General features: G+C 46.1%; 1 protein-coding gene across 1 annotated transcript in view; it reads right to left on the reverse strand.

The window, feature by feature from the left end:
• The window catches only part of LOC124717328 (1,5-anhydro-D-fructose reductase-like), a 45,600-nt gene extending 22,736 nt beyond the window's left edge, over positions 1-22,864 (reverse strand). The window contains exons 1-4 of the mRNA XM_047244159.1: positions 22,743-22,864; positions 11,463-11,630; positions 2,326-2,526; positions 123-379 (exon numbers count right to left, since the gene is read on the reverse strand). Of these exons, the coding sequence (XP_047100115.1) occupies positions 123-379; positions 2,326-2,526; positions 11,463-11,630; positions 22,743-22,817 (701 nt within the window). The 5' untranslated portion in view covers positions 22,818-22,864. The remainder of the gene's footprint in view (positions 1-122; positions 380-2,325; positions 2,527-11,462; positions 11,631-22,742) is intronic.
• Positions 22,865-23,352: the final 488 nt, after the last annotated feature.

Below are 23,352 nucleotides of genomic sequence, written 5' to 3' on the forward strand. Positions count from 1 at the left end.
ACATACATGTAGTGACACAAGAACTTGTAATGGAGCATGTTGGAAATAAACAAACGCTGTAGGCCTAGTAGTTGCATGATGATTACAGTGTTACAGATACCAGAAGATTAGGGTGTACGTACTTGCTGACATCGCCGCCCTGCTTCTCTACGAACGAGTAGATGTGAGGGGTGCCCAGGGGACCCCAGGCGCAGACGGTGATGTCCAGCGCGCGGCAGAAGGCCCTGAGCTCTCGCTGCTGGAAGTAGGCGTGCATCTCCACCTGCAGGTTGGTCGGCTTGATGCGCGCGGACTCCCACACGCGCTTGATCTGGCGCGCGTTGAAGTTGGACAGCCCTATGGATCGCGCGCGACCCGCGTCCACCTGGGCCTCCATTGCCTGCACAAGGCGAGCACAGCGCTCCGTATCCACTCAGCCCTACTTCCAAATCTACACTCCCGTACAGAGACTCATCCGCAAGCAACTTCCAAATACAGTGTTACGAGGGGGTACCCAGAAGAACGACACACAAGGAAAGTGTTCCTCTGAGGCCCATTGTTAGTGCAATCAGTTGGCCCACCTACAGACTTGCTAAACATCTGGCACGATTATTAGCACCAAAATTGGGATATTGCGAACACCATGTTGTCAACTCGTAGAAATTTGTTGAGACACTCAAGAGGATGAAGATAGGCCCAAACGACCTAATGGTTAGCCTGGACGTTGTGTCACTTTTTATGACGGTGCCAATACAGGATACGCTCGATCTTTTGGCGCAACATTTTCCATCTGGAATCATTAAGTTGTACCGTCACGTCCTAACGACAACGTACTTTTCGTACTGTGATGAGTATTATGAGATGACGGACGGCACAGCCATGGGATCACCACTGTCTCCAGCAGCTGCAAATTTCTTCATGGAGCACTTCGAGGAGCAGGCTGTGCAAACTACGACATTACGGGCGTCTTTCTTTCCACGATATGTTGATGACACCTTCCTGATATGTCCTCACGGTGAAGATACACTACAGCAGTTCGTCTGTCATATGAATGGTGTACATCCCAACATTAAATTTACTGTCGAGATGGAGAAGCACGGCAAGCTATCATTCTTGGATGTTTTGGTTGAGCGGAAGGCAGGAGGCCAGCTTGGTCATTCAGTGTACCGGAAACCAACACACACTGATCGGTACTTGACCGCCAGTAGGTTCCACCACCCTGTACACAAGAAAGCTGTCCTGAACACGTTGGTTCATAGAGCCAAGATTATCTCTGACAACGACCACCTACGGCCTGAATTGTAAAACTTAAAACGTCTTTTCAGGGAACATGGACACAGCAAAAGAGAAATCGCAAACGCTTTCAAGGGCCGCCGACGAAAGACACCTGGTGAATCAGTAGAAGAGACCAAACGGACTGTATTCCTACCATACTGTGGAGCAACTAGCACCAAGTTAGGACGTCTGCTGCAGAAACATGGGCTAAGACCAGTGTTCCGGCCCGGCCCCAAGATACGAGATGTGTTGCGCCCTGTTAAAGACGAAATTGCTCTCCGAGTGTCCGGTGTGTATGATGTACCTTGTGAATGTGGCAGCACGTACATTGGACAGACAATTCGCACGGTTGCGGAGTATTGTACTGAGCACAAGCGCCATATAAAACAAAGGGAGCTTGACAAGTCGGCCATAAAGGAGGATTACCCAGAAAACTGACATAAAATGCAGTTCGAAAATACAAAAGTGTTGGCACATGCGTCTACATATTGGGACTCCGTTATAAAGGAAGCGGCCGAGATTCGTTTAAACAACAACAATTTCAACAGAGACCAGGGATACACGCTCAGCAGGGCATGGGGACGGGCGTTGGACATCGAAAGAAAGCAGAGACAGATTCGGGAGCGGCGGTTTCAAACTTGGTGCTTGCCCCTGGCGCCACCTGCCGTCACCTGTGCTGCCACGGGCGACAGCTCCGCCAGCTGCCCGGGTCGACTTACGGGCGCGCCCCACGTTGGGTCGATCTGATTGGCTGCTGATGATGTCATCATGCCTATATAAGGGAGAAACCATAGCAGTCCCGGCAGTCAGTGAACTCCTGACGACGATGGCGAAGATGGCCGTCGAAAGTCCGAGGATTTTATTCGAATTGACGCGGCTGGAAAACCGAGAACGTTTTATTCATGTATGCCGTCGCGCAAGACTCCGAGGACACATACCAAGAAGAAATCGAAGAAATTTTTTGATGGGCAGAGCTTTTGATGTTTTCCATCATGTTTTCCTTCCTTCAATCTGTGAATGAGTTAGGGAAACTAGTACACGAGGACACGTTACCTGCAGTGAGTACAGTACCTTCCAAATGGCGACGTGGTCGGTGTCCATGTCGAGCATCACCTTGCCGTCTGGGCCCCTGGGGTAGCGCCCCTGCTCCACGTCCTGCATCCCCACGGGGTTGTGCACCAGGTACAAGTCGACGTAGTCCAGCTGCAGGGCGGACAGGGACAGCTTGATGTACTTCTCCACCGCTGACGCCCTGTTGCCCATCATTGGCAGCTGGAAATAAAGCGTCCTCCGGTCAGTGCACTCTCTGCATCGTTAGACGGGAATCGTGACAACATCAGCACTTGAAAGATATTTATTCCGGTACGCTTGTGAGATGGTCATGTCATTTTGATTGTTACACTACTGGCCATTAAAATTGCTACACCACGAAGATGACGTGCTACAGACGTGAAATTTAACCGACAGGAAGAAGATGCGGTGATATGCAAATCAAACTTTTCAGAGCATTCACACAAGGTTGGCGCCGGTGGCGACACCTACAACGTGCTGACATGAGGAAAGTATCCAACCGATTTCTCATACTCAAACAACAGTTGACCGGCGTTGCCTGGTGAAACGTTGTTGTGATGCCTCGTGTAAGGAGGAGAAATGCGTACCATCACCTTTCCGACTTTTTATAAAGGTCGGATTGTAGCCTATTGCGATAGCGGTTTATCATATCACGACATTGCTGCTCGCGTTGGTCGAGATCCAATGACTGTCAGCAGAATATGGAATCGGTGGGATCAGGAGGGTAATACGGAACGCCGTGCTGGATCCCAACGGCCTCGTATCACTAGCAGTCGAGATGACACGCATCTTATCCGCACGGCTGTAACGGATCGGGCAGCCACGTCTAGATCCCTGAGTCAACAGATGGGGACGTTTGCAAGACAACAACCATCTGCACGAACAGGTCGACGACGTTTGCAGCAGCATGGGCTATCAGCTCGGAGACCACGGCTGCGGTTACCCTTGACGCTGCATCACAGACAGGAGCGCCTGCGATGATGTACTCAACGACGAACCTGGGTACACGAATGGCAAAACGTCATTTATTCGGACGAATCCAGGTTCTGTTTACAGCATCATGCTGGTCGCATCCGTGTTTGGCGACATCGCAGTGAACGCACATTGGAAGCGTGTATTCGTCATCGCCGTACTGGCGTATCATCCGGCGTAATGGTATGGGGTGCCACTAGATACACGTCTCGGTCACCTCTTGTTCGCATTGACGGCACTTTGAACAGTGTGCGTTACATTTCATATGTCTTACGACCCGTGGTTCTACCCTTCATTCCATCCCTGCGAAACCCTATATTTCAGCATGATAATGCACGACCGCATGTTGCAGGTCCTGTACGGGCCTTTCTGGATACAGAAAATGTTCGACTGCTGCCCTGGTCAGCACATTCTCCACATGTCTCACCAACTGAAAACGTCCGGTCAATGGTGGCCGAGCAACTGGTTCGTGACAATACGCCAGTCACTACTCTTGATGAACTGTGGTATCGTGTTGAAGCTGCATGGGCAGCTGTACCTGTACACGCCATCCAAGCTCTGTTTGACTTAATGCCCTGGCGTATCAAGGCCGTTATTACGGCCAGAGGTGGTTGTTCTGGGTACTGATATCTCAGGATCTATGCACCCAAACTGCGTGAAAATGTAATCACATGTCAGTTCTAGTATTATATATTTGTCCAATGAATACTCGTTTATCATCTGCATTTCTTCTTCGTGTAACAATTTTAATGGCCAGTAGTGTATGTGTTACTGATGTGCACGTTAGAGAGAGGGGAAGTTATGTTACTGTTAAGCAATCTTTGATCTTGTCGTGACAGTCTTAGCCTCTGCGCAGTCTGATACATTCTTAAAAGGGAAACTCCCCACCGCACACCCCCTCCCATCCCTCATAATTAAGGGTAAGAGAGCCCAGTGGACAGCCTGTCAAAAAGTTAACACAGATCAAACACGAAAACATGAAGAAGCCGTACTGGACTGGGAAAAAAAAAGCAAAATAGAAACAGTGAAGGGCCCAAGGATACGAGCTGCAATATAAAGCAGCCAGAAGCAGATGTGGCGTCGTGGTTAAGTGGTTATGGTAATGGGCTAACAAGCTGGGGAGCTGTGCTCACATCACCTTCGTGCTGATTTTTTTTTTTCGCTGTTCGCTTTATTCAAATTTGCGTCTGTGTCGTGGTGTAACGTCCGTTTGCAACAGCGAGGTGTAAGCTAGGGACACATAACGACAATTGATTCTGCACACCTAGCAGCCGAAAGAAAGTGGTTTTCGAATGGAAACCGCAAACGTTTGATCACAAGGCGACAAGTCAACCAAATCTTCCAGCAGAAAACATGTCTGGTGTGTCACACACGGCATTAGCGACAGTGCAGGTACATTTGCCATATGATGCAAATCTCTTATCGTCGCGCCTAATTTGTGTGCCAGGTAACTGAGTGAGATATTCCTCCTTGCCCGATGTAGGTGCTCGTATGAATGTGAATGTGATCACTCCCAAGGAAATGATGAAAACATAACAGTTTGTCACATAAGCTGCAAAAAATGAACGCGACAGTTTCATAATCACACAATTTCTCTGTGCCCTGTCCAAACATTCATTTTTAACGTTTTTAAAATTGCATTTCGTGTTGGAAGTCTTGAATCTTGAATTCCTTTTTCGTAACATAGTTCACAGCCGTTTACTTGTTGTTTTCATGTCTGTGAGACGTCTATGTGGTATCTCGCCTGCTCTTACTATTCATCACATTTACTTGCGACGGTAGTGTATTCTTACCACATGACTCACATTCTGTAACGAATGTATAGTATGACAACTGCCGAGACTACAGGAAGAGAACAAACATTTCAATGACCGGACGGATAGCTCATAGTGTCTCCCCTGAGTCGTGCATTAACATATCAACTGATTAAGCTGTTTGATTTTTACAGAAATTCTCTGTTAACATTTTGGCCCCTTTTAAATCATTGTTCACTTTGATTAACATAGTATTGTTCAGACCTATGTTATGCGTGAAGATCACGCGAAATCTTACGCTGTCTTTCTGAATACATACTTACTTCTAAAACGGTTGTTTTGGAATATCGTTTCGTAGGAATAGTTGCCCTCCCCATCCCACTGTTTTTCATTACGCATTACGACATTGTACCATGTGGTATGAAACAGTTTGAGCATAGTTTGGAAATTTTGTTTGGAAATAGAAATGTAGCTTAGCCGCTGCCTGCTTGATGTTTGCTGTTGTCCTTTCATGAAATCTGCAACAATGTTGTCAACACGCGAGGTAAGTGGAATTTTGATTAGGTCCAGGTAATTGTTTTACTTCAGTTGCGAATTTAATACAGAGACAAGCTGCATTCAGATCAGTTACAGTTCAGTTCAAATTAGGTTCTGTTTGGTGAAAGGTTAGCATACGAGTTTAAGTTGGATACCAGTTTGTGGGGATACAGTTTTGGTAACACGTAGACTTTTTGTTGTGTACATAGTTCCGCGTAGTCAGCGTGTACACAACTTTCCCAATAGAGCGCGCCCCACTAAGCACAACAGCGCAGGTGCAGTGCTCGTCTGTCTCCGCACTACGAGATGGCGCTGTCTTAGAGACGGACCAAATTCTGCTTCCGCCGATCCGCGTATTAGTATGTAACGCAGCCAAAGAGATTGCTGCTAAGGTAGAACCTTTTCTCCTCGCGGATCACACTCACGCAGTGATACCTGAACACGCAAGGTATTATAACGCGTGTACAGACCTCCGATTAGTCAGTCTGCATTAGTCTGCATTAGTCTGTAGTCAAGTTTCAGTCTGCGCCTAATAACATTATCATATTACTGTACATAGCCATGAAGAGAAATGTATAGACACTTTGTCAAGTATCAGAAATATGTGAGAATAAGATTAACGTACCAAGACCAAAGGATCTTCAGATTGTCAATTGTAAACAGCATCCAGAATCAAGTTACATAATATCTATTTTTTTATTATTTTAATAAATATATGTGAAAATTAATCAAGTTCTGTTTTAAGTTGGTCACCGTCAATTTGCTACTCTAAGCGTGCAAGTGGCATTTCTATCGTCTGACCTAACGGCAGAAGATAAACACGCCGCAATAAGACCACGAGACATATTGCTGACACTCGCCTGCTTCGTTAGAGCGACAAGTCAAATAATCTGATGGTGTGTGTACCGAAGGTCTTACAGTACGCACACCACACTTTTATAGAGTGGGAGGTAAAGGTGGGCTAAATTTCATACAGAAATTTTGTAAAATATTTTTCTTTTTTCAGGTTTGACTGGACTTGAGTGAGAGAACAAAAGTTAAACATTTTATGCCTAAAAGAGAAGAAAGACCGCTGAGTTTAAAACACACTGTCTTCAGCAGTCTAAAATGACATACTTTTCACATACACTCCTGGAAATTGAAATAAGAACACCGTGAATTCATTGTCCCAGGAAGGGGAAACTTTATTGACACATTCCTGGGGTCAGATACATCACATGATCACACTGACAGAACCACAGGCACATAGACACAGGCAACAGAGCATGCACAATGTCGGCACTAGTACAGTGTATATCCACCTTTCGCAGCAATGAAGGCTGCTATTCTCCCATGGAGACGATCGTAGAGATGCTGGATGTAGTCCTGTGGAACGGCTTGCCATGCCATTTCCACCTGGCGCCTCAGTTGGACCAGCGTTCGTGCTGGACGTGCAGACCGCGTGAGACGACGCTTCATCCAGTCCCAAACATGCTCAATGGGGGACAGATCCGGAGATCTTGCTGGCCAGGGTAGTTGACTTACACCTTCTAGAGCACGTTGGGTGGCACGGGATACATGCGGACGTGCATTGTCCTGTTGGAACAGCAAGTTCCCTTGCCGGTCTAGGAATGGTAGAACGATGGGTTCGATGACGGTTTGGATGTACCGTGCACTATTCAGTGTCCCCTCGACGATCACCAGTGGTGTACGGCCAGTGTAGGAGATCGCTCCCCACACCAGGATGCCGGGTGTTGGCCCTGTGTGCCTCGGTCGTATGCAGTCCTGATTGTGGCGCTCACCTGCATGGCGCCAAACACGCATACGACCATCATTGGCACCAAGGCAGAAGCGACTCTCATCGCTGAAGACGACACGTCTCCATTCGTCCCTCCATTCACGCCTGTCGCGACACCACTGGAGGCGGGCTGCACAATGTTGGGGCGTGAGCGGAAGACGGCCTAACGGTGTGCGGGACCGTAGCCCAGCTTCATGGAGACGGTTGCGAATGGTCCTCGCCGATACCCCAGGAGCAACAGTGTCCCTAATTTGCTGGGAAGTGGCGGTGCGGTCCCCTACGGCACTGCGTAGGATCCTACGGTCTTGGCGTGCATCCGTGCGTCGCTGCGGTCCGGTCCCAGGTCGACGGGCACGTGCACCTTCCGCCGACCACTGGCGACAACATCGATGTACTGTGGAGACCTCACGCCCCACGTGTTGAGCAATTCGGCGGTACGTCCACCCGGCCTCCCGCATGCCCACTATACGCCCTCGCTCAAAGTCCGTCAACTGCACATACGGCTCACGTCCACGCTGTCGCGGCATGCTACCAGTGTTAAAGACTGCGAAGGAGCTCCGTATGCCACGGCAAACTGGCTGACACTGACGGCGGCGGTGCACAAATGCTGCGCAGCTAGCGCCATTCGACGGCCAACAACGCGGTTCCTGGTGTGTCCGCTGTGCCGTGCGTGTGATCATTGCTTGTACAGCCCTCTCGCAGTGTCCGGAGCAAGTATGGTGGGTCTGACACACCGGTGTCAATGTGTTCTTTTTTCCATTTCCAGGAGTGTACATCAGCGATTTCAGATTATGGTTTTCCGATCTTGAAAATACATTCACGTTATTCTAGAAACTGAGTTGACGGAAGTTATGGAATACCTCCTAATATCGTGTCGGATCTCCTTTTGGCTGGCGTAGTCCTGCAACTCGACGTGGCACGGACTCAACAGGTCGTTGGAAAAATATTGAGCCAAGCTGCCTCTATAGCAGTCCATAACTGCGAAAGTGTTACAAGTGCAGGATTGTGTGCATAGAACTAACCTCCAGATTATGTCCCTTAACCGTTCGATGGGATTCACGTCAGGCGGCCTGAGTGGCGTAATCAGTCGTTCGAACTGTCCAGAATGTTCCTGAAACCGATCGCGAACAATTGTAGCCTGGTGACATCGCGCATTGTCACATCCACAAAACGCCATCGTTGTTTGGAAACATGAAGTCCATGAATAGCTACAAATGATCTCCAAGCAGCCGAACATAACCGAGGATCCAGTCAGTTCCGTGTAAACAAAGCCCACACCATTATCGAGCCACCACCACCTAGCGCAGTGCCTTGTTGACAACCTGGGTCGGTGACTTCGTGGGGTCTACACCACATGCTGACCCCACCATCAGCACTTAACAGCTGAAACAGGGACTCATCTCACAAGGGCACGGGTTTCCAGTCGTCTAGGGTCCAACTGAAAAGATCACGAGCCAAGGGGAGGCGCTGCAGGCGATGTCGTGGTGCTGGTGAAGGCACTCGCGTCCTTCGTCTGCTGCCATAGCCCGTTAACGTCAAATTTCGCCGCACTTGGCCTAACGGACGCGTTCCTCGTACGTCCCACATTGATTTCTGTGGCTGTTTCATGCAGTGTTGCTTGTCTGTTATCACTAAAAACTCTACGCTAACGGCGCTGCTCTCGGTCGATAAGCAAAGGCCCTCCACCACCACATTCCCCGTGGTGGCAGGTAATGCCTGAAATGTGGCTTTCTCGACACACTCTTAATTTATCTCGGAATATAGAATTCCCTAACGATTTCCACGCGTCTAGCTGCAACTACCATTCTGCGGTCAGAGTCTGTTAATTCCCATCAAGTGGCATAATCACGCCAGAAACATTTTCACATGAACGATCTCAAGGCAAATGACAGTTTCACCGATGGTTCGTCCGTCCCCGGTAGCTGAGTGGTCAGCGTGACAGAATGTCAATCCAAAGGGCCCGGGTTCGATTCCCGGCTGGGTCGGAGATTTTCTCCGCTCAGGGACTGGGTGTTGTGTTGTCCCAATCATCATCATTTCATCCTCATCGACGCGCAAGTCGCCGAAGTGGCGTCAAATCGAAAGACTTGCACCAGGCGTACGGTCTACCCGACGGAAGGCCCTCGTCACACGACATTTCCATTATACCAATGGTTCAAATGGCTCTGAGCACTATGGGACTTAACATCGGAGGTCATCAGTCCCCTAGAACTTAGAACTGCTTAAACCTAACTAATCTAAGGATATCGCACTCATCCATGCCCGAGGCAGGATTCGAACCTGCGACCGTAGCATTCGCATGATTCCGGACTGAAGCGCCTAGATCCGCTCGGCCACCGCGGCCGGCAGTTTCACCAATGCACTGCCCTTTTATACCCTGTGTATGCGATACTACCGCCACATTTATATGGGCATGTCGCTATACCTTGACTTTTGTCACCTCTGTGTCTGTATTATGCCTGGAACTGCTCCAGATGTTCTTGAGTAACTTTTTCACCTCTGACCTCACCCCCATGAGGGCTACGTGGTTCGTATCCCCACGATGCCTCTTGGCACAAGGTAGGCGATATTGGTCCCAGGTTTGGTTGAAACAGATGCAGTGGCTTAGGAGGGGATGTGAAACGTACATACGAGGCATGTTTTTTTAAGTAAGTACCGTTTTGAAACAAAAAAAGATGTGCTAAGATATCTCAATAATTTTATTTTTACATGAAAGCCTGTCCCTTAATCTACTTTTCTACATAATTTCCGTCAATATTGAGGCACTTTTCATAACGTTGTACCAGTTTTTGAATACACTCCTCATAGAAGTCTGCCGCCAGACTTGTTAATCAATGCATCACCACTGTTTTGACTTCGTCATCGTCTTGAAGACGCTGACTGCCCAGGTGTTCCTTCAAGTGCAGATACAGATGGTTGTCACTGGGCGCAAGATCGGGGCTGTACGGAGGATGATATAGAGTTTCCCATCGAAAAGATGTGATGAGATCTTTGGTCTGATTCGCCACATGTGGACGGGCATTGTCTTGCAGCAAAACGATGCCCTTGCTCAACTTGCAACGTCTTTTGTTCTGAACTGAACGGTGCAGATTGTGCAATGTCTTACAGTAAGCTGCTGCATTGATTATCTCATTACGAGGCAGAAATTCCACAAGCAATACTCCTTTTCTGTCCCAAAAAACTGTGCACATGATTTTCCGGGCAGAAATTGTTTGCTTAATCTTCACCTTTCTGGGTGAATTTGAATGCCGCCTTTCCAAGGACTGTTGCTTTGATTCTGGTGTGACGTAGGCCACTCATGTTTCATCACCTGTAACAATTTGGCTTAAGAAATCATCACCGTCGTTGCGGTACTGCTCAAGGAAAGTCAATGCACTGTCTAAACGTTTGGTTTTTTACACATCCGTCAACATTTTCGGTACCCAACGTGTGCACAATTTTCGGTAATTCAAGTGCTCGGTCACAATGCCATACAAAGCACTACGAGAAACATTAGGAAAGTCATCCCGCAAGGAGGCAATCGTAAAGCGTCTGTTTTCTCTCACCTTATTGTCCACTTCCTGCACCAAACTTTCATTAACGCCCGAAAGACGCCCACTCCGTTGTTCTTCATGCACATTTGTGCGGTCATCTTTAAATGTTCTCACCCACTTTCTTACCATTCCATCACTCATAATGTTTTCTCCATAAACTGCACAGATCCCACGATGAATATCGATCGCTTTTAGGCCTTTAGCACTAAGAAATCTTATAACAGCCCATACTTCACAGTCGACGTGACTCACGATTATCGGTGGCATCTTAAACACTCGGTACACAACGTAAACAAGGAAGAATCAGACTGTAATGGCGTCAGTGCGCAGACAACAGATGTAGGTACCCAGTGCGCATGCACAGACCGCCGTCTGCAGCGCTGCGGCCGCGGTGTGGCAAAACGGTACTTACTTAAAAACACGCCTCGTACATACAATGATTTTTTATACAAATGTGCAGATTTGTGCAGCATGTCATTGCAGTAACAAGGATCCTTAATGAGCACTTATCACATTATATGTGTCAGCAACTGCGAGCTTTGTATATATTAGCTACCCTCCTACCTTCGTGACGATGAACACATCTTCCCGCTTGAGCTTCCCGGAGTCAAACCACTTCTTGAGGACGTCTCCGATTTCCTTCTCGTTGCGGTAGGAGTAGGCGGTGTCGATATGCCGGTAGCCAGCCTCAAGAGCCGCGTCCACAGCTTTTCCGACATCGCCTGTCGATGACTGAAACCATCACATTTATATTCAGAGGTATACCAGCAACCAAAATAATGTAACTTATTACTTCGTGAGACACGAATCAGATATACCTCTCAGTCGCATCACAACAGCACAACAGCTGGTGTTCATGTTAATGATAACCTCTAAGCATTACACTGAAGCACCAAAGAAACTGATATAGGCATGCGTATTCAAATACAGAGATATCTTAATATACAGTATACGGCGATGGGGTCAGAAACGCCTATACAGGGTGTTACAAAAAGGTACGGCCAAACTTTCAGGAAACATTCCTCACACACAAATAAAGAAAAAATGTGTCCGGAAACGCTTAATTTCCATGTTAAAGCTCATTTTAGTTTCGTCAGTATGTACTGTACTTCCTCGATTCACCGCCAGTTGGCCCAATTGAAGGAAGACAATGTTGACTTCGGTGCTTGTGTTGTCATGCGACTCATTGCTCTACAGTACTAGCATCAAGCACATCAGTACGTAGCATCAACAGGTTAGTTTTCGTCACGAACGTGGTTTTGCAGTCAGTGCAATGTTTACAAATGCGGAGTTGGCAGATGCCCATTTGATGTACGGATTAGCACGGGACAATAGCCGTGGCGCGGTACGTTCGTATCGAGACAGATTTCCAGAACGAAGGTGTCCCGACAGGAAGACGTTCGAAGCAATTGATCGGCGTCTTAGGGAGCACGGAACATTCCAGCCTATGACTCGCGTCTGGGGAAGACCTAGAACGAAGAGGACACCTGCAATGGACGAGGCAATTCTTCGTGCAGTTGACGATAACCCTAATGTCAGTGTCAGAGAAGTTGCTGCTGTACAAGGTAACGTTGACCACGTCACTGTATGGAGGGCTTCCACGCTCTGCTGACCTCAACCCTCTTAACTTTCATTTATGGGGGCATTTGAAAGCTCTTGTCTACGCAACCCCGGTACCAAATGTAGAGACTCTTCGTGCTCGTATTGTGGACGGCTGTGATACAATACGCCATTCTCCAGGGCCGCGTCAGCGCATCAGGGATTCCATGCGACGGAGGGTGGATGCATGTATCCTCGCTAAAGGAGGACATTTTGAACATTACCTGTAACGAAGTGTTTGAAACGCTGGTACGTTCTGTTGCTGTGTGTTTCCATTTAATGATTAATGTGATTTGAAGAGAAGTAATAAAATGAGCTCTAACATGGAAAGAAAGCGTTTCCGGACACATGTCCACACAACATATTTTCTTTCTTTGTGTATGAGGAATGTTTCCTGAAAGTTTGGCTGCACCTTTTTGTAACATCCTGCATAAGACGACAAGTGTCTGGTGCAGTTTTTAGATCGCATACTGCTGCTACAGTAGCAGGTCATCAAGACTTAAGTGAGTTTGTACGTGGTGTTATAGTCGGCGCACGAGCGATTGGACACAGCATCTCCAAGATAGCGATGAAGTGGGGATTTTCCCGTACGACCATTTTACGAGTGTACCGAGAATATCAGGAATCCGGTAAAACCTCAAATCTCTGACATCACTGCGGCTGGAAATAGATTCTGGAAGAACCGGACCAACGACGATTGAAGAGAATCATTCAACGTGACAGAAGTGCAACCCTTCCGCAAATTGTTGCAGATTTCAATGCTGGGCAATCAACGAGTGTCAGCGTGCGAACCACTCAACGAAACATCATCGACATGGGCTTTGTGTCGTGCAGTCATCAGGGCCCATTCGTGTACCCTTGATGACTGCACGACACAAAGCTTTATGCCTCGCCTGGGTCAGTCAACAACGACATTTGGACTATTGACGATCGAAAACACGTTGCCTGGTCGGACGAGTCTCGTTTCAAGCTGTATCAAGCAGATGGACGTTTACGGGTATGGAGACAACCTCATGAATCCATGGACCCTGCATGTCAGCAGGGGACTGTTTAAGCTGGTGGAGGCTCTGTAATAGTATGGAGCGTGTGGAGTTGGAATGATATGGGACCCCTGATACGTCTGGACACGACTCTGACAGGTGACACGTATGTAAGCGTCCTGTCTGATCACCTGCATCCATTTATGTCCATTGTGCAATTCGACGGACTTGGGGAATTCCAGCAGAACAATCCTACACTCCACACGTCCAGAATTGCTACAGAGTGGCTCCGAGAACACTCTTTCGAGTTTAAACACTTTCGCTGGCCACCAAACTTCCCGGACATGAACATTATTGAGCATATCTGAGATGTCTTGCAACGTGCTGTTCAGAAGAGATTTCTACCTCCTCGTAGTCTTACGGATGTATGGGCAGCCCTTCAGGGTTCATGATGTCAGTTCCCTCAAGCACTACTTCAGACATTAGTCGAGTCCAAGCCACGTCGTGTTGTGGCACTTCTGCGTGCTCGCGGGGATCAAATGGTTCAAATGGCTCTAAGCACTATGGGACTTAACATCTGAGGTCATCAGTCCCCTAGAACTTAGAACTACTTAAACCTAACTAACCCAACGACATTACACACACCCATGCCCGAGGGAGGACTCGAACCTCCGCCGGGACCAAGCCACGTCGTGTTGCGGCACTTCTGCGTGCTCGCGGGGATCAAATGGTTCAAATGGCTCTAAGCACTATGGGACTTAACATCTGAGGTCATCAGTCCCCTAGAACTTAGAACTACTTAAACCTAACTAACCCAACGACATTACACACACCCATGCCCGAGGGAGGACTCGAACCTCCGCCGGGACCAGCCGCACAGTCCATGTCTGCAGCGCCATAGACCGCTCAGCTAATCCCGCGCGGCTTTCTTCTTCAAATTAATTCCTACTAGTATCGCCTGTGGGCGAAATTGGACCAGTTGTGTTCATAAAGCAACTCGATTCAACATTTAGTTTTACATAATTTACTGGAATTTATACATATTCAGATTCTTAGTTCATATCTGCCATAAAAATATGGCTGTGAACGATTATATGTACAAGTCATTGGACCTGATCTATTATAAGAAATGTCGTGTATCTTTTAAAGTGATGCACTCCGCGTAAAGCAGTCTGAAATTTTAGCCCCAGAACTGACTGTACCAAATGCTGCAGTGTAGCTACGAATATTACTGGATTTATTCTTTGATTTCTCCTTAATTGTTCGATCGTTTGAACTGTGTCCTTGATGCAGTGCGTTGAAAAATATTTTATGTACTAACGGTGGCAAATTAATTTTCTCCTGTGACAACACAGTGAGAATACCGTTGTATTTCGTATAATAACCTCAGGTGCAAAATGCTACACATCACAAAATCTGCTGTGTAAGTTCATCAAAATGTAATTATAGCTCTCACAATTATTGAGAATTAGGTTTAGTTCACATTAAATCTATCTTTCAAAACACGAAGCGAGGCAACACAGTGTTTAGCACTCTGGACTCGCATTTGGGAGGACGACACGTGAAATCCACGTCTGGCTATCTAGATTTTGGTTTTCTGTGATTTCCATAAATCGCTCCAGGCCAAATTCCTTCCCCATCCTTGAGACAATCAGAGATTGTCCATCTCTAATGACCTCGATGTCGATGGGGCGTTAGCCGGCCGCTGTGGCCGAACGGTTCTAGGCGCTTCAGTCTGGAACCACGCTGCTGCTACGGTCGCAGGTTCGAATCCTGCCTCGGGCATGGATGTGTGTGATGTCCTTAGGTTAGTTAGGTGTAAGTAGTTCTAAGTCTAGGGGACTGATGACCTCAGATGTTAAGTCCCATAGTGCTTAGAGCCATTTGAACCATTTTTTGATAGGACGTTAAACTCTAATATTCCTTCCCCGTTTCAAAACCACAATGGAATGAAATTATCAATGTCCATGTTTTTCCCATTACTTTGTCTGCGTATTATCATCGGCCTAGCAGTTGTCGCTTAGTAACTGCACTGTATGCGTGTGTCACTGCAAATGAACCACGTAAACATGAACAGCCCTAGAACGCGCTTTCACGGAATATTGTTACTTTCGTGTGTCATTGCTAGTGTAACAGCTGATGGTTACGCGGGGCAGAAGTTGGTAGCACTTCAATTTTCGACGTTCAAGTGTTGGAGATTTTAATGGATGATGAGCGTATCTTCACAGTTATAAATATCAAGACGTTTGCTTCCTTTTACCACTCTCAGCGGCTACGTACACACGTGATTTATTCTTTGTGCACATCTGTTGCAAAGTACCTTTCAAATTATGTATGTTTCATAGGCCTCCTTGTATACTTGAAATTAAAAATCGGTGCTTCTGTTTTAGTGTTCACGTATTAATATTATGATGTTTCATGGTAGAAGATTTCTTTCACAGTGTAGTGCCCTCTTTGACTGCGCTAGTCAGCATTATAAGTCGATCTTGTTTTATCCTGAATATGTTACTCTGCTTCCAAAATAGCAGAATTCCTTAACGTAGTCTACTTCGTAGTCTCCAGTATTGAAGGTAACTTTATCGCTAAATGGCTCTGAGCACTATGGGACTTAACCTCTGAGGTCATCAGTCCCCTAGAACTTAGAACTACTTAAACCTAACTAACCTAAGGACATCACACACATCCATGCCCGAGGCAGGATTCGAACCTGCGACCGCAGCAGCAGCTCGGTTCCGGACTGAAGCGCCTAGAACCGCTCAGCCACAACGGCCGGCCTTTATCGCTAATTTCATATCATCTGCACCTCATTATTTTCGTCACTGTTATCAGTTTAATTTCAGTCAGTATTCTGTAGTCAGACTGTTCATTGCATTAAGCAGCTCCTGTAATTCTTCCCCACATTCAATGAGGATAACAGTGCCATCAGTGAATCTTATCATTGCCATTGTTTCACCACAAATTTCAATCCCGTTATTTAACATACCTCAGAGGTTAAGTCCCATAGTGCTCAGAGCCATTTAGCGATAAAGTTACCTTCAATACTGGAGACTACGAAGTAGACTACGTTAAGGAATTCAGCTATTTTGGAAGCAGAGTAACATATTCAGGATAAAACAAGATCGACTTATAATGCTGACTAGCGCAGTCAAAGAGGGCACTACACTGTGAAAGAAATCTTTTACCATGAAACATCATAATATTAATACGTGAACACTAAAACTGAAGCACCGATTTTTAATTTCAAGTATACAAGGAGGCCTATGAAACATACATAATTTGAAAGGTATTTTGCAACAGATGTGCACAAAGAATAAATCACGGGTGTACGTAGCCGCTGAGAGTGGTAAAAGGAAGCAAACGTCTTGATATTTATAACTGTGAAGATACGCTCATCATCCATTAAAATCTCCAACACTTGAACGTCGAAAATTGAAGTGCTACCAACTTCTGCCCCGCGTAACCATCAGCTGTAACAGTAGAAATGACACACGAAAGTAACAATATTCCGTGAAATCGCGTTCTAGGGATGTTCATGTTTACGTGGTTCATTTGCAGTGACACACGCATACAGAGCAGTCACTAAGCGACAACTGCTAGACTCGATGATAATACGCAGACAAAGTAATGGGAAAAACGTGGACATTGATAATTTCATTCCATTGTGGTTTTGAAACGGGGAAGGAAGATTAGAGTTTAATTTCCCATCGACATCGAGGTCATTAGAGATGGAGCAAAACCTCTGATTGTTTCAAGGATGGGGGAAGGAAGTCGGGCCTGGAGCGATTTATGGAAGTCACGGAAAACCAAAATCTAGATAGTCAGACTTGGATTTCACCTGTGGTCCTTCCAAATGCGAGTCCAGAGTGCTAGCCACTGTGCTGCCTCGCTTCGTGTTTTGAAAGATACATTTAATGTGAACTAAACGTGATTACCAACAATTTTGAGAGCTATAATTACATTTTGATGAATTTACACAGCAGATTTTGTAATGTGTAGCATTTTGCACCTGAGGTTACTACACGAGATACAACGGTATTCTCGCTGTGTTGTCATAGGAGAAAATTAATTTACCACCGTTAGTACAAAAATATTTTTCAACGCACTGTATCAAGGACACAGTTCAGACGATCGAACAATTAAGGAGAAATCAAAGAATAAATTCAGCAATATTCGTAGCTACACTGCAGCATTTGCTACAGTCAGTTCTGAGGCTAAAATTTCAAATTGCGTTACGCGGAATGCATCACTTTAAGATACACAACATTTTTTATGATAGATAAGGTCCAATGACTTGTACATATAATCGTTCACAGCTATATTTTTATGGCAGATATGAACTAAGAATCTGAATATGTATAAATTCCAGTTAATTATGTAAAACCAAACGTTGAATCGCGTTGCTTTATAAACGCAACTGGTCTAATTTCGCCCACAGGCCTATCTAGTAGGAATTAATTTGAAGAACAAATTTGTAAGAATTTGTGTTTGGAACATAACATTCTGTTGTGAATCTTGGGATTCTTCGTAAGAGAACACAACCGTTTGAGATGTCATGCTACAGAAGGATGTTAGAAGTGAGTGATAAGACAGGGAATGACGATTTTCTCTACAGAATCGGTGAGCAATGGAACATATGGAAAAATTGACAAAAACGAAGGAAAAATGTTAAGGCATTAAGGAAAAATGTGAATGTTGTTTGTGGGAGCTGTAGATGGTAAAAACTGTAGAGAAAGGCAGGGACTGGATTCTATTCTTCTTTATTGTACTTCAATTCCCCACCCAGGGCAGGCTGGCAGCAGCATATGCGCTGCTCTTCAGCCGAAAGACATTAATTAAACAATAGAAGACATTTAAAATTACAAAGGAGAAATATGGCGTACATAAACATAAAAAGGGGGAAAATAATGGAAGAGAACAGATAAAAAGGGGACAACTGTAAAATGGAGTTAAAAACCTGATAAAAGTATTGTACACAAAAAAACCTCACACTGGGACAATTAAAAGAACACAAGGCGAAGTAGGGCTGGAGCATAAAAGTAGCCATGGACGGCGTAGCACATAAAGATCACTGACAGTAACACTATGTACAAGTTCAGCACACAATTAAAATCATAGCTCTGGACACACAGGAGAACAGCACAATACTGACGTAGCTCACTGAAGGCGATGAGCAATCACAGGATCTGCCAGGGGCATGGAGATGAGGGAGAATGGAAGAAGGGAAGAAGGGTGGGAGGGGTGGAGGGGGGAGACGGGCAGGGGAGTGTCGAAGAGGGTTGGGGAGGGAAGGACGTGGGAGGGGCACAGGTGAGGAGGGGGTGCAGGGACTCGGGGGGGGGGCAAGGAGGAAAATCCGCTTTGGGAAGAGGGGAGAGGAAAAGGGGGGCTCTGGGGAGGGGAGGGAACAAGGCCAGGTTACAGTTGGAAGGAAGGGTAGATATCACGGCGAAGTTCAACATCCGGGAGGGAAAGGCGCTGGAAAACGCCCTGATGAGGGAGATAGTGGGTGTGGAGGTGGAGAGAGGGAGGGATACAGCGTTAGAGGTGCAGCAACGGGTGAGGAGTGGAGAGGAAGGAGGAAACCAGGGGGTGGAGGGGATCAAGCCTCTGGACAGTGTTAGCTGGCCGTTGTGGCCGTGCGGTTCTAGGCGCGTCAGTCTGGAACCGCGTGACCGCTACGGTCACAGGTTCGAATCCTGCCTCGGGCATGGATATGTGTGATGTCCTTAGGTTAGTTAGGTTTAAGTAGTTCTAAGTTCTAGGGGACTGATGACCACAGATGTTGAGTCCCATAGTGCTCAGAGCCATTTGAACCATTTTTTTGTGGACAGTGTTAAGAATGCGGAGATGTTGGAGTAAAAGGAGGAGGTGGGGGAAGGTGAAAAAGTCATACAGGAGTCGTGTGGGGGAAGGAAGGTGGATACAGAAGGCAAGGCGGAGCACATGGCATTAGAGGGTTTGGAGGGCCTTGCAAAAGCAGGGCGGCAGGGGCAGGAATTGGAATACATCCAACATAATTAAGGACATTGAATGCAAGTGCTACTCTGAGATGAAGATGTTGGCATAGGAGAGGAAGTTGTGGAGGGCTGCATCAAACCAGTCAGGAGACTCATAAATCAAAAGTAAGAATCCACTTTCGACAACCAGCCACTAACGAGAGACAGTGCCATACTCTGCCGTGATCACATCACAGACGACTGTGTGTTGCTTCCTTTTCCCACTCTCAGCGCCTATTTACACACAAGATTTTTTTCTTTGTGCACCTTTCGAATTACATATGTTTCATTGGCCTCCTTGTACACTGAAGCGCCAAAGAAACTGGTATGGGCATGCATATTCAAATACAGAATACGGCGCTGCGGTCGGCAACGCCTGTATAACCACTTGTCACTGCAGCGTGCAGTTACTTATCATGAAACACTGCCGCGCAAGGTCTCGTACTGGAAAAATATTCATTTACCGGTCATGTGTTACAGACCTTTAAACTCTGTTTCTAGGATCTCCTTTCGACCGTCATGATCTGGAACAACTTGCATGTTATAGCAGCTCAACAGAAGCTGCAAGAAAGGCAACTTTGAGAGAAAGATACTAGTTACAACGTAATATTTTCGAAAAAAAAACCACTTAAAACTACGTAACTTGTAATTACACATTATAGTGATATTTGCAGAAGGACAAAAATGAACACGAATTGGATAGTATTTTGGAATAGTAAAGCATGTATGACTGGTCCCTCTGGGACTCCTTCCAAGAGAGCTCTTCAGTTTCACAGACACTGCGCTCCTGTCCCACTGTCTGCATATACAGGCTGTAACGGGTTTAAAAACAATTATTTTTGTATGTGGTACCTTAATATGTACACACATCAGTGTTTTGGTTGTTTTCCTCTGCGTCAAACAGTTTTCGCACAAACACGTCACATAATGTTCTACTTGGCTGTTTTCTGCATGGTTGTAACTGCACCAGTAAGCGGACCACACCTGTCAGGTTAGTCCAACAGTATTGCGTTCATGCACCCACACTTCAACACCTGACCTGCTGCTCAGGGGAAAGTAAGCGTTATTGGCTTGATCTAGCCGAATGTATTCGGAGGTACTGACCAACCTAAACAGCACACTAATCCATCATACATATCCGTGTTTGTGAACTCCTAAGGGACCAAACTGCTGAGGTCATCGGTCCTTAGACTTACACACTACTTAAAACAACTTATGCTAAGAACAACATATACACCCATGCCTGCGGGAGGACTCTAACCTCTGGCGGAAGGCCCATACATATCTGTCCCACACATGCGTGTCTTTTGTCTCATATAGCAGTCAACATGTACAAAAATTGGCACTCCATTACAGTATTAAACATACTGTCTCACCAAAGACATACCATAAATTGAGAACTAAATCAATTCATGTTTGTTTTTCTTACCAGTAGATCGATGTTTCTTTCAAGTTGGCACATAATGAGAGACATGTGGAGAATGCCTTGTAGATTTCTCAGAGGTACATAAGTTTAAGGATTTCTGACCTTGGTTACGCATGATGAAAGCGGACACTGGTTAAATGGAAGAAACAACACAGACCGCCAAATCTTAAATATTACTTACCGAAATGCTGTGTAGGCGCTATGGTGGATACTATAATGGTAGGACAGATTGATGATCTATCCTACATGAGGTGTGGGGATTTTCCAACAGATGGAGCACTGTGATACTGCATCGAGTTAACAGCTGCAAGTAAACCCAGTGTGCAATGTGTGTTGAATCAGAGAGCAGTTTTGAGGCTGTGTGCATGTTGTGCTTGAGTGTTGTTTAATCAAACAAGTCCATTGCGCCCATGAATACCAGCATAGCACACACATACCCATGCAGAATATGCAGACATGCTAATTGTGCACTGGCAATGTAATATCGGTGACCATGCGGCTCTGACATAATATGGGAGATGTTTCCTTGATTGACGAACCCCCTGTGCCAAGATATTTCCCAGAGTTGCTGAACACTACTCAGTGTACACATAACATCAGAACATGAGGGTGTCCAGTTAGCTGAGGAAACGGAAGACATTATCACAATGATATAATGGAGTCACACCACCAATACGTGACACATTAGCCATGAGTTCGATATGCCACAAACATGGATGTGGCATACGTTACGTTCTGAGGGCTTGTACCCAATCCATGAGCAGCCCGAGCAACATCTGCATCCAGTGACCCACTAAGCTGACAACAATTTTGTGAATGGTCGGCTGTACACAAAGACGTAGTGCAATACACTTTATTTACACATGAGGCAACATTTACACGCGATGGTATCATAAACATGTGCAAGTCTCATACGTGGGCGTTGGAGAACGGACATGACACTAGGGAAACAAGACTCCAAGTTAGGTTCTCAGTGAACATCTGGTGTGGTAAGATTGATGACTTGGCGTTCCTGCCAAATGGCAGGAGGTGTATGGTATCATAAACATGTGCAATTCCCATACCTGGGCGATGGAAAACGCACATGACACTAGGGAAACAAGACTCCAAGTTAAGTTCTCAGTGAGCACCTGGTGTGGTAAGACTGATGACCTGGCGTTCCTGCCAAATGGCAGGATTTGTATGTCTTCTGATAGAAGAACTACCTGCTCTTTTTGAAGATGTAACATTGGAGCAACAACGGCAGATGTACTTGCCACATGATGGATCACTCATTCGCCGTATCAGACAAGTGTCCCAGTATGAATAACGCATTTCCTAAACGGTAGATTGGCCGCGGTCGACCCATTAACTGTCATGCCAGATCACCCAGCCTAACCTCATTAGACGTCTGCTTATGGGGCTGGTTAAAGGGGGATGTGTACGCTACGAAGGTGAACACACATGAAGAACTTGTCGCTCACTTTACCGACGTTTTTGCTCGCATTCCAACGCATTAACGGGTACGTTCATATGGGTGAGAGACTTTCTGAAGACCTCTTGCAGGATGGAACCGTTGCCCGTTCCACCACCGCTCCGTCCACCACAGCGCCCCAGTTCCATAACGATCGAAAAACGGATATATGTTCATAGGACTACTTCGGTTTATTTTCGCATGTAGAATTACCTCACAAGTTATATGACATTCGTCCTGAATCACCCTGTTCGTTCATACCAAACTCTTGTTGATGTCTTTTTGTTTAGATAGGGAAACATATTTGATGAAGATCAACAGACTCACTGAGAATGTAGCAAACAATGTGCGTTGGTCAATACGTATGCGAATCTTCGTAATGTAACATACCTGCCAAGTACCCAGGCCTACAATGGGCATCTTCTGTCCATTGTAGAAAGTGATGTACTGCAATTTGCTGGCCATCTCGCTGTTGCCTTGAGTTGCTGGCAGACCAGTGGAAGAGGCAAAATGGTTACGGACTGTCTTCCGCGCACAGCGATACTGCTGTTTATACTACGGGCAGAAGTACTTGAAAACACAGTCGGTGACTGCTGTCCTTATCTCTAGAAGCGCATATATCGTAATAAGAAGATAAGGCGAGCGAAATACAAGCTCAAATGACTTCACGAGGACTACAAAGGAAAAATCCGGTGGTGAGCACGACGCTCTGGTATGATGCTTATCAACAAATAGGCATCATGCGTATTAGGGACTTGCACAACTGGACACAACATTACGAAACACGCGTGCGTCTAAAATGCTGCGCAGCATATTTCTTCCAAAGTTCTGGTTTCGTGGCCTTTCTGTTACATCAGATATTTTAGAGATTGCTAGCTGCCAGACTGTTGAAGGTAAGCCAACAAAAATAAAATATTGTGTTGGTGCATGAGTCCGTAACTTTTTTCCGTAAGTTTAATAAACACAACAGATGCTCACGACAGAGACTTAAGTCATCAAT

This window comes from Schistocerca piceifrons, chromosome 9 (genome assembly GCF_021461385.2).
Source record: "Schistocerca piceifrons isolate TAMUIC-IGC-003096 chromosome 9, iqSchPice1.1, whole genome shotgun sequence".
Classification (NCBI taxonomy): Eukaryota; Metazoa; Arthropoda; class Insecta; order Orthoptera; family Acrididae; genus Schistocerca; species Schistocerca piceifrons.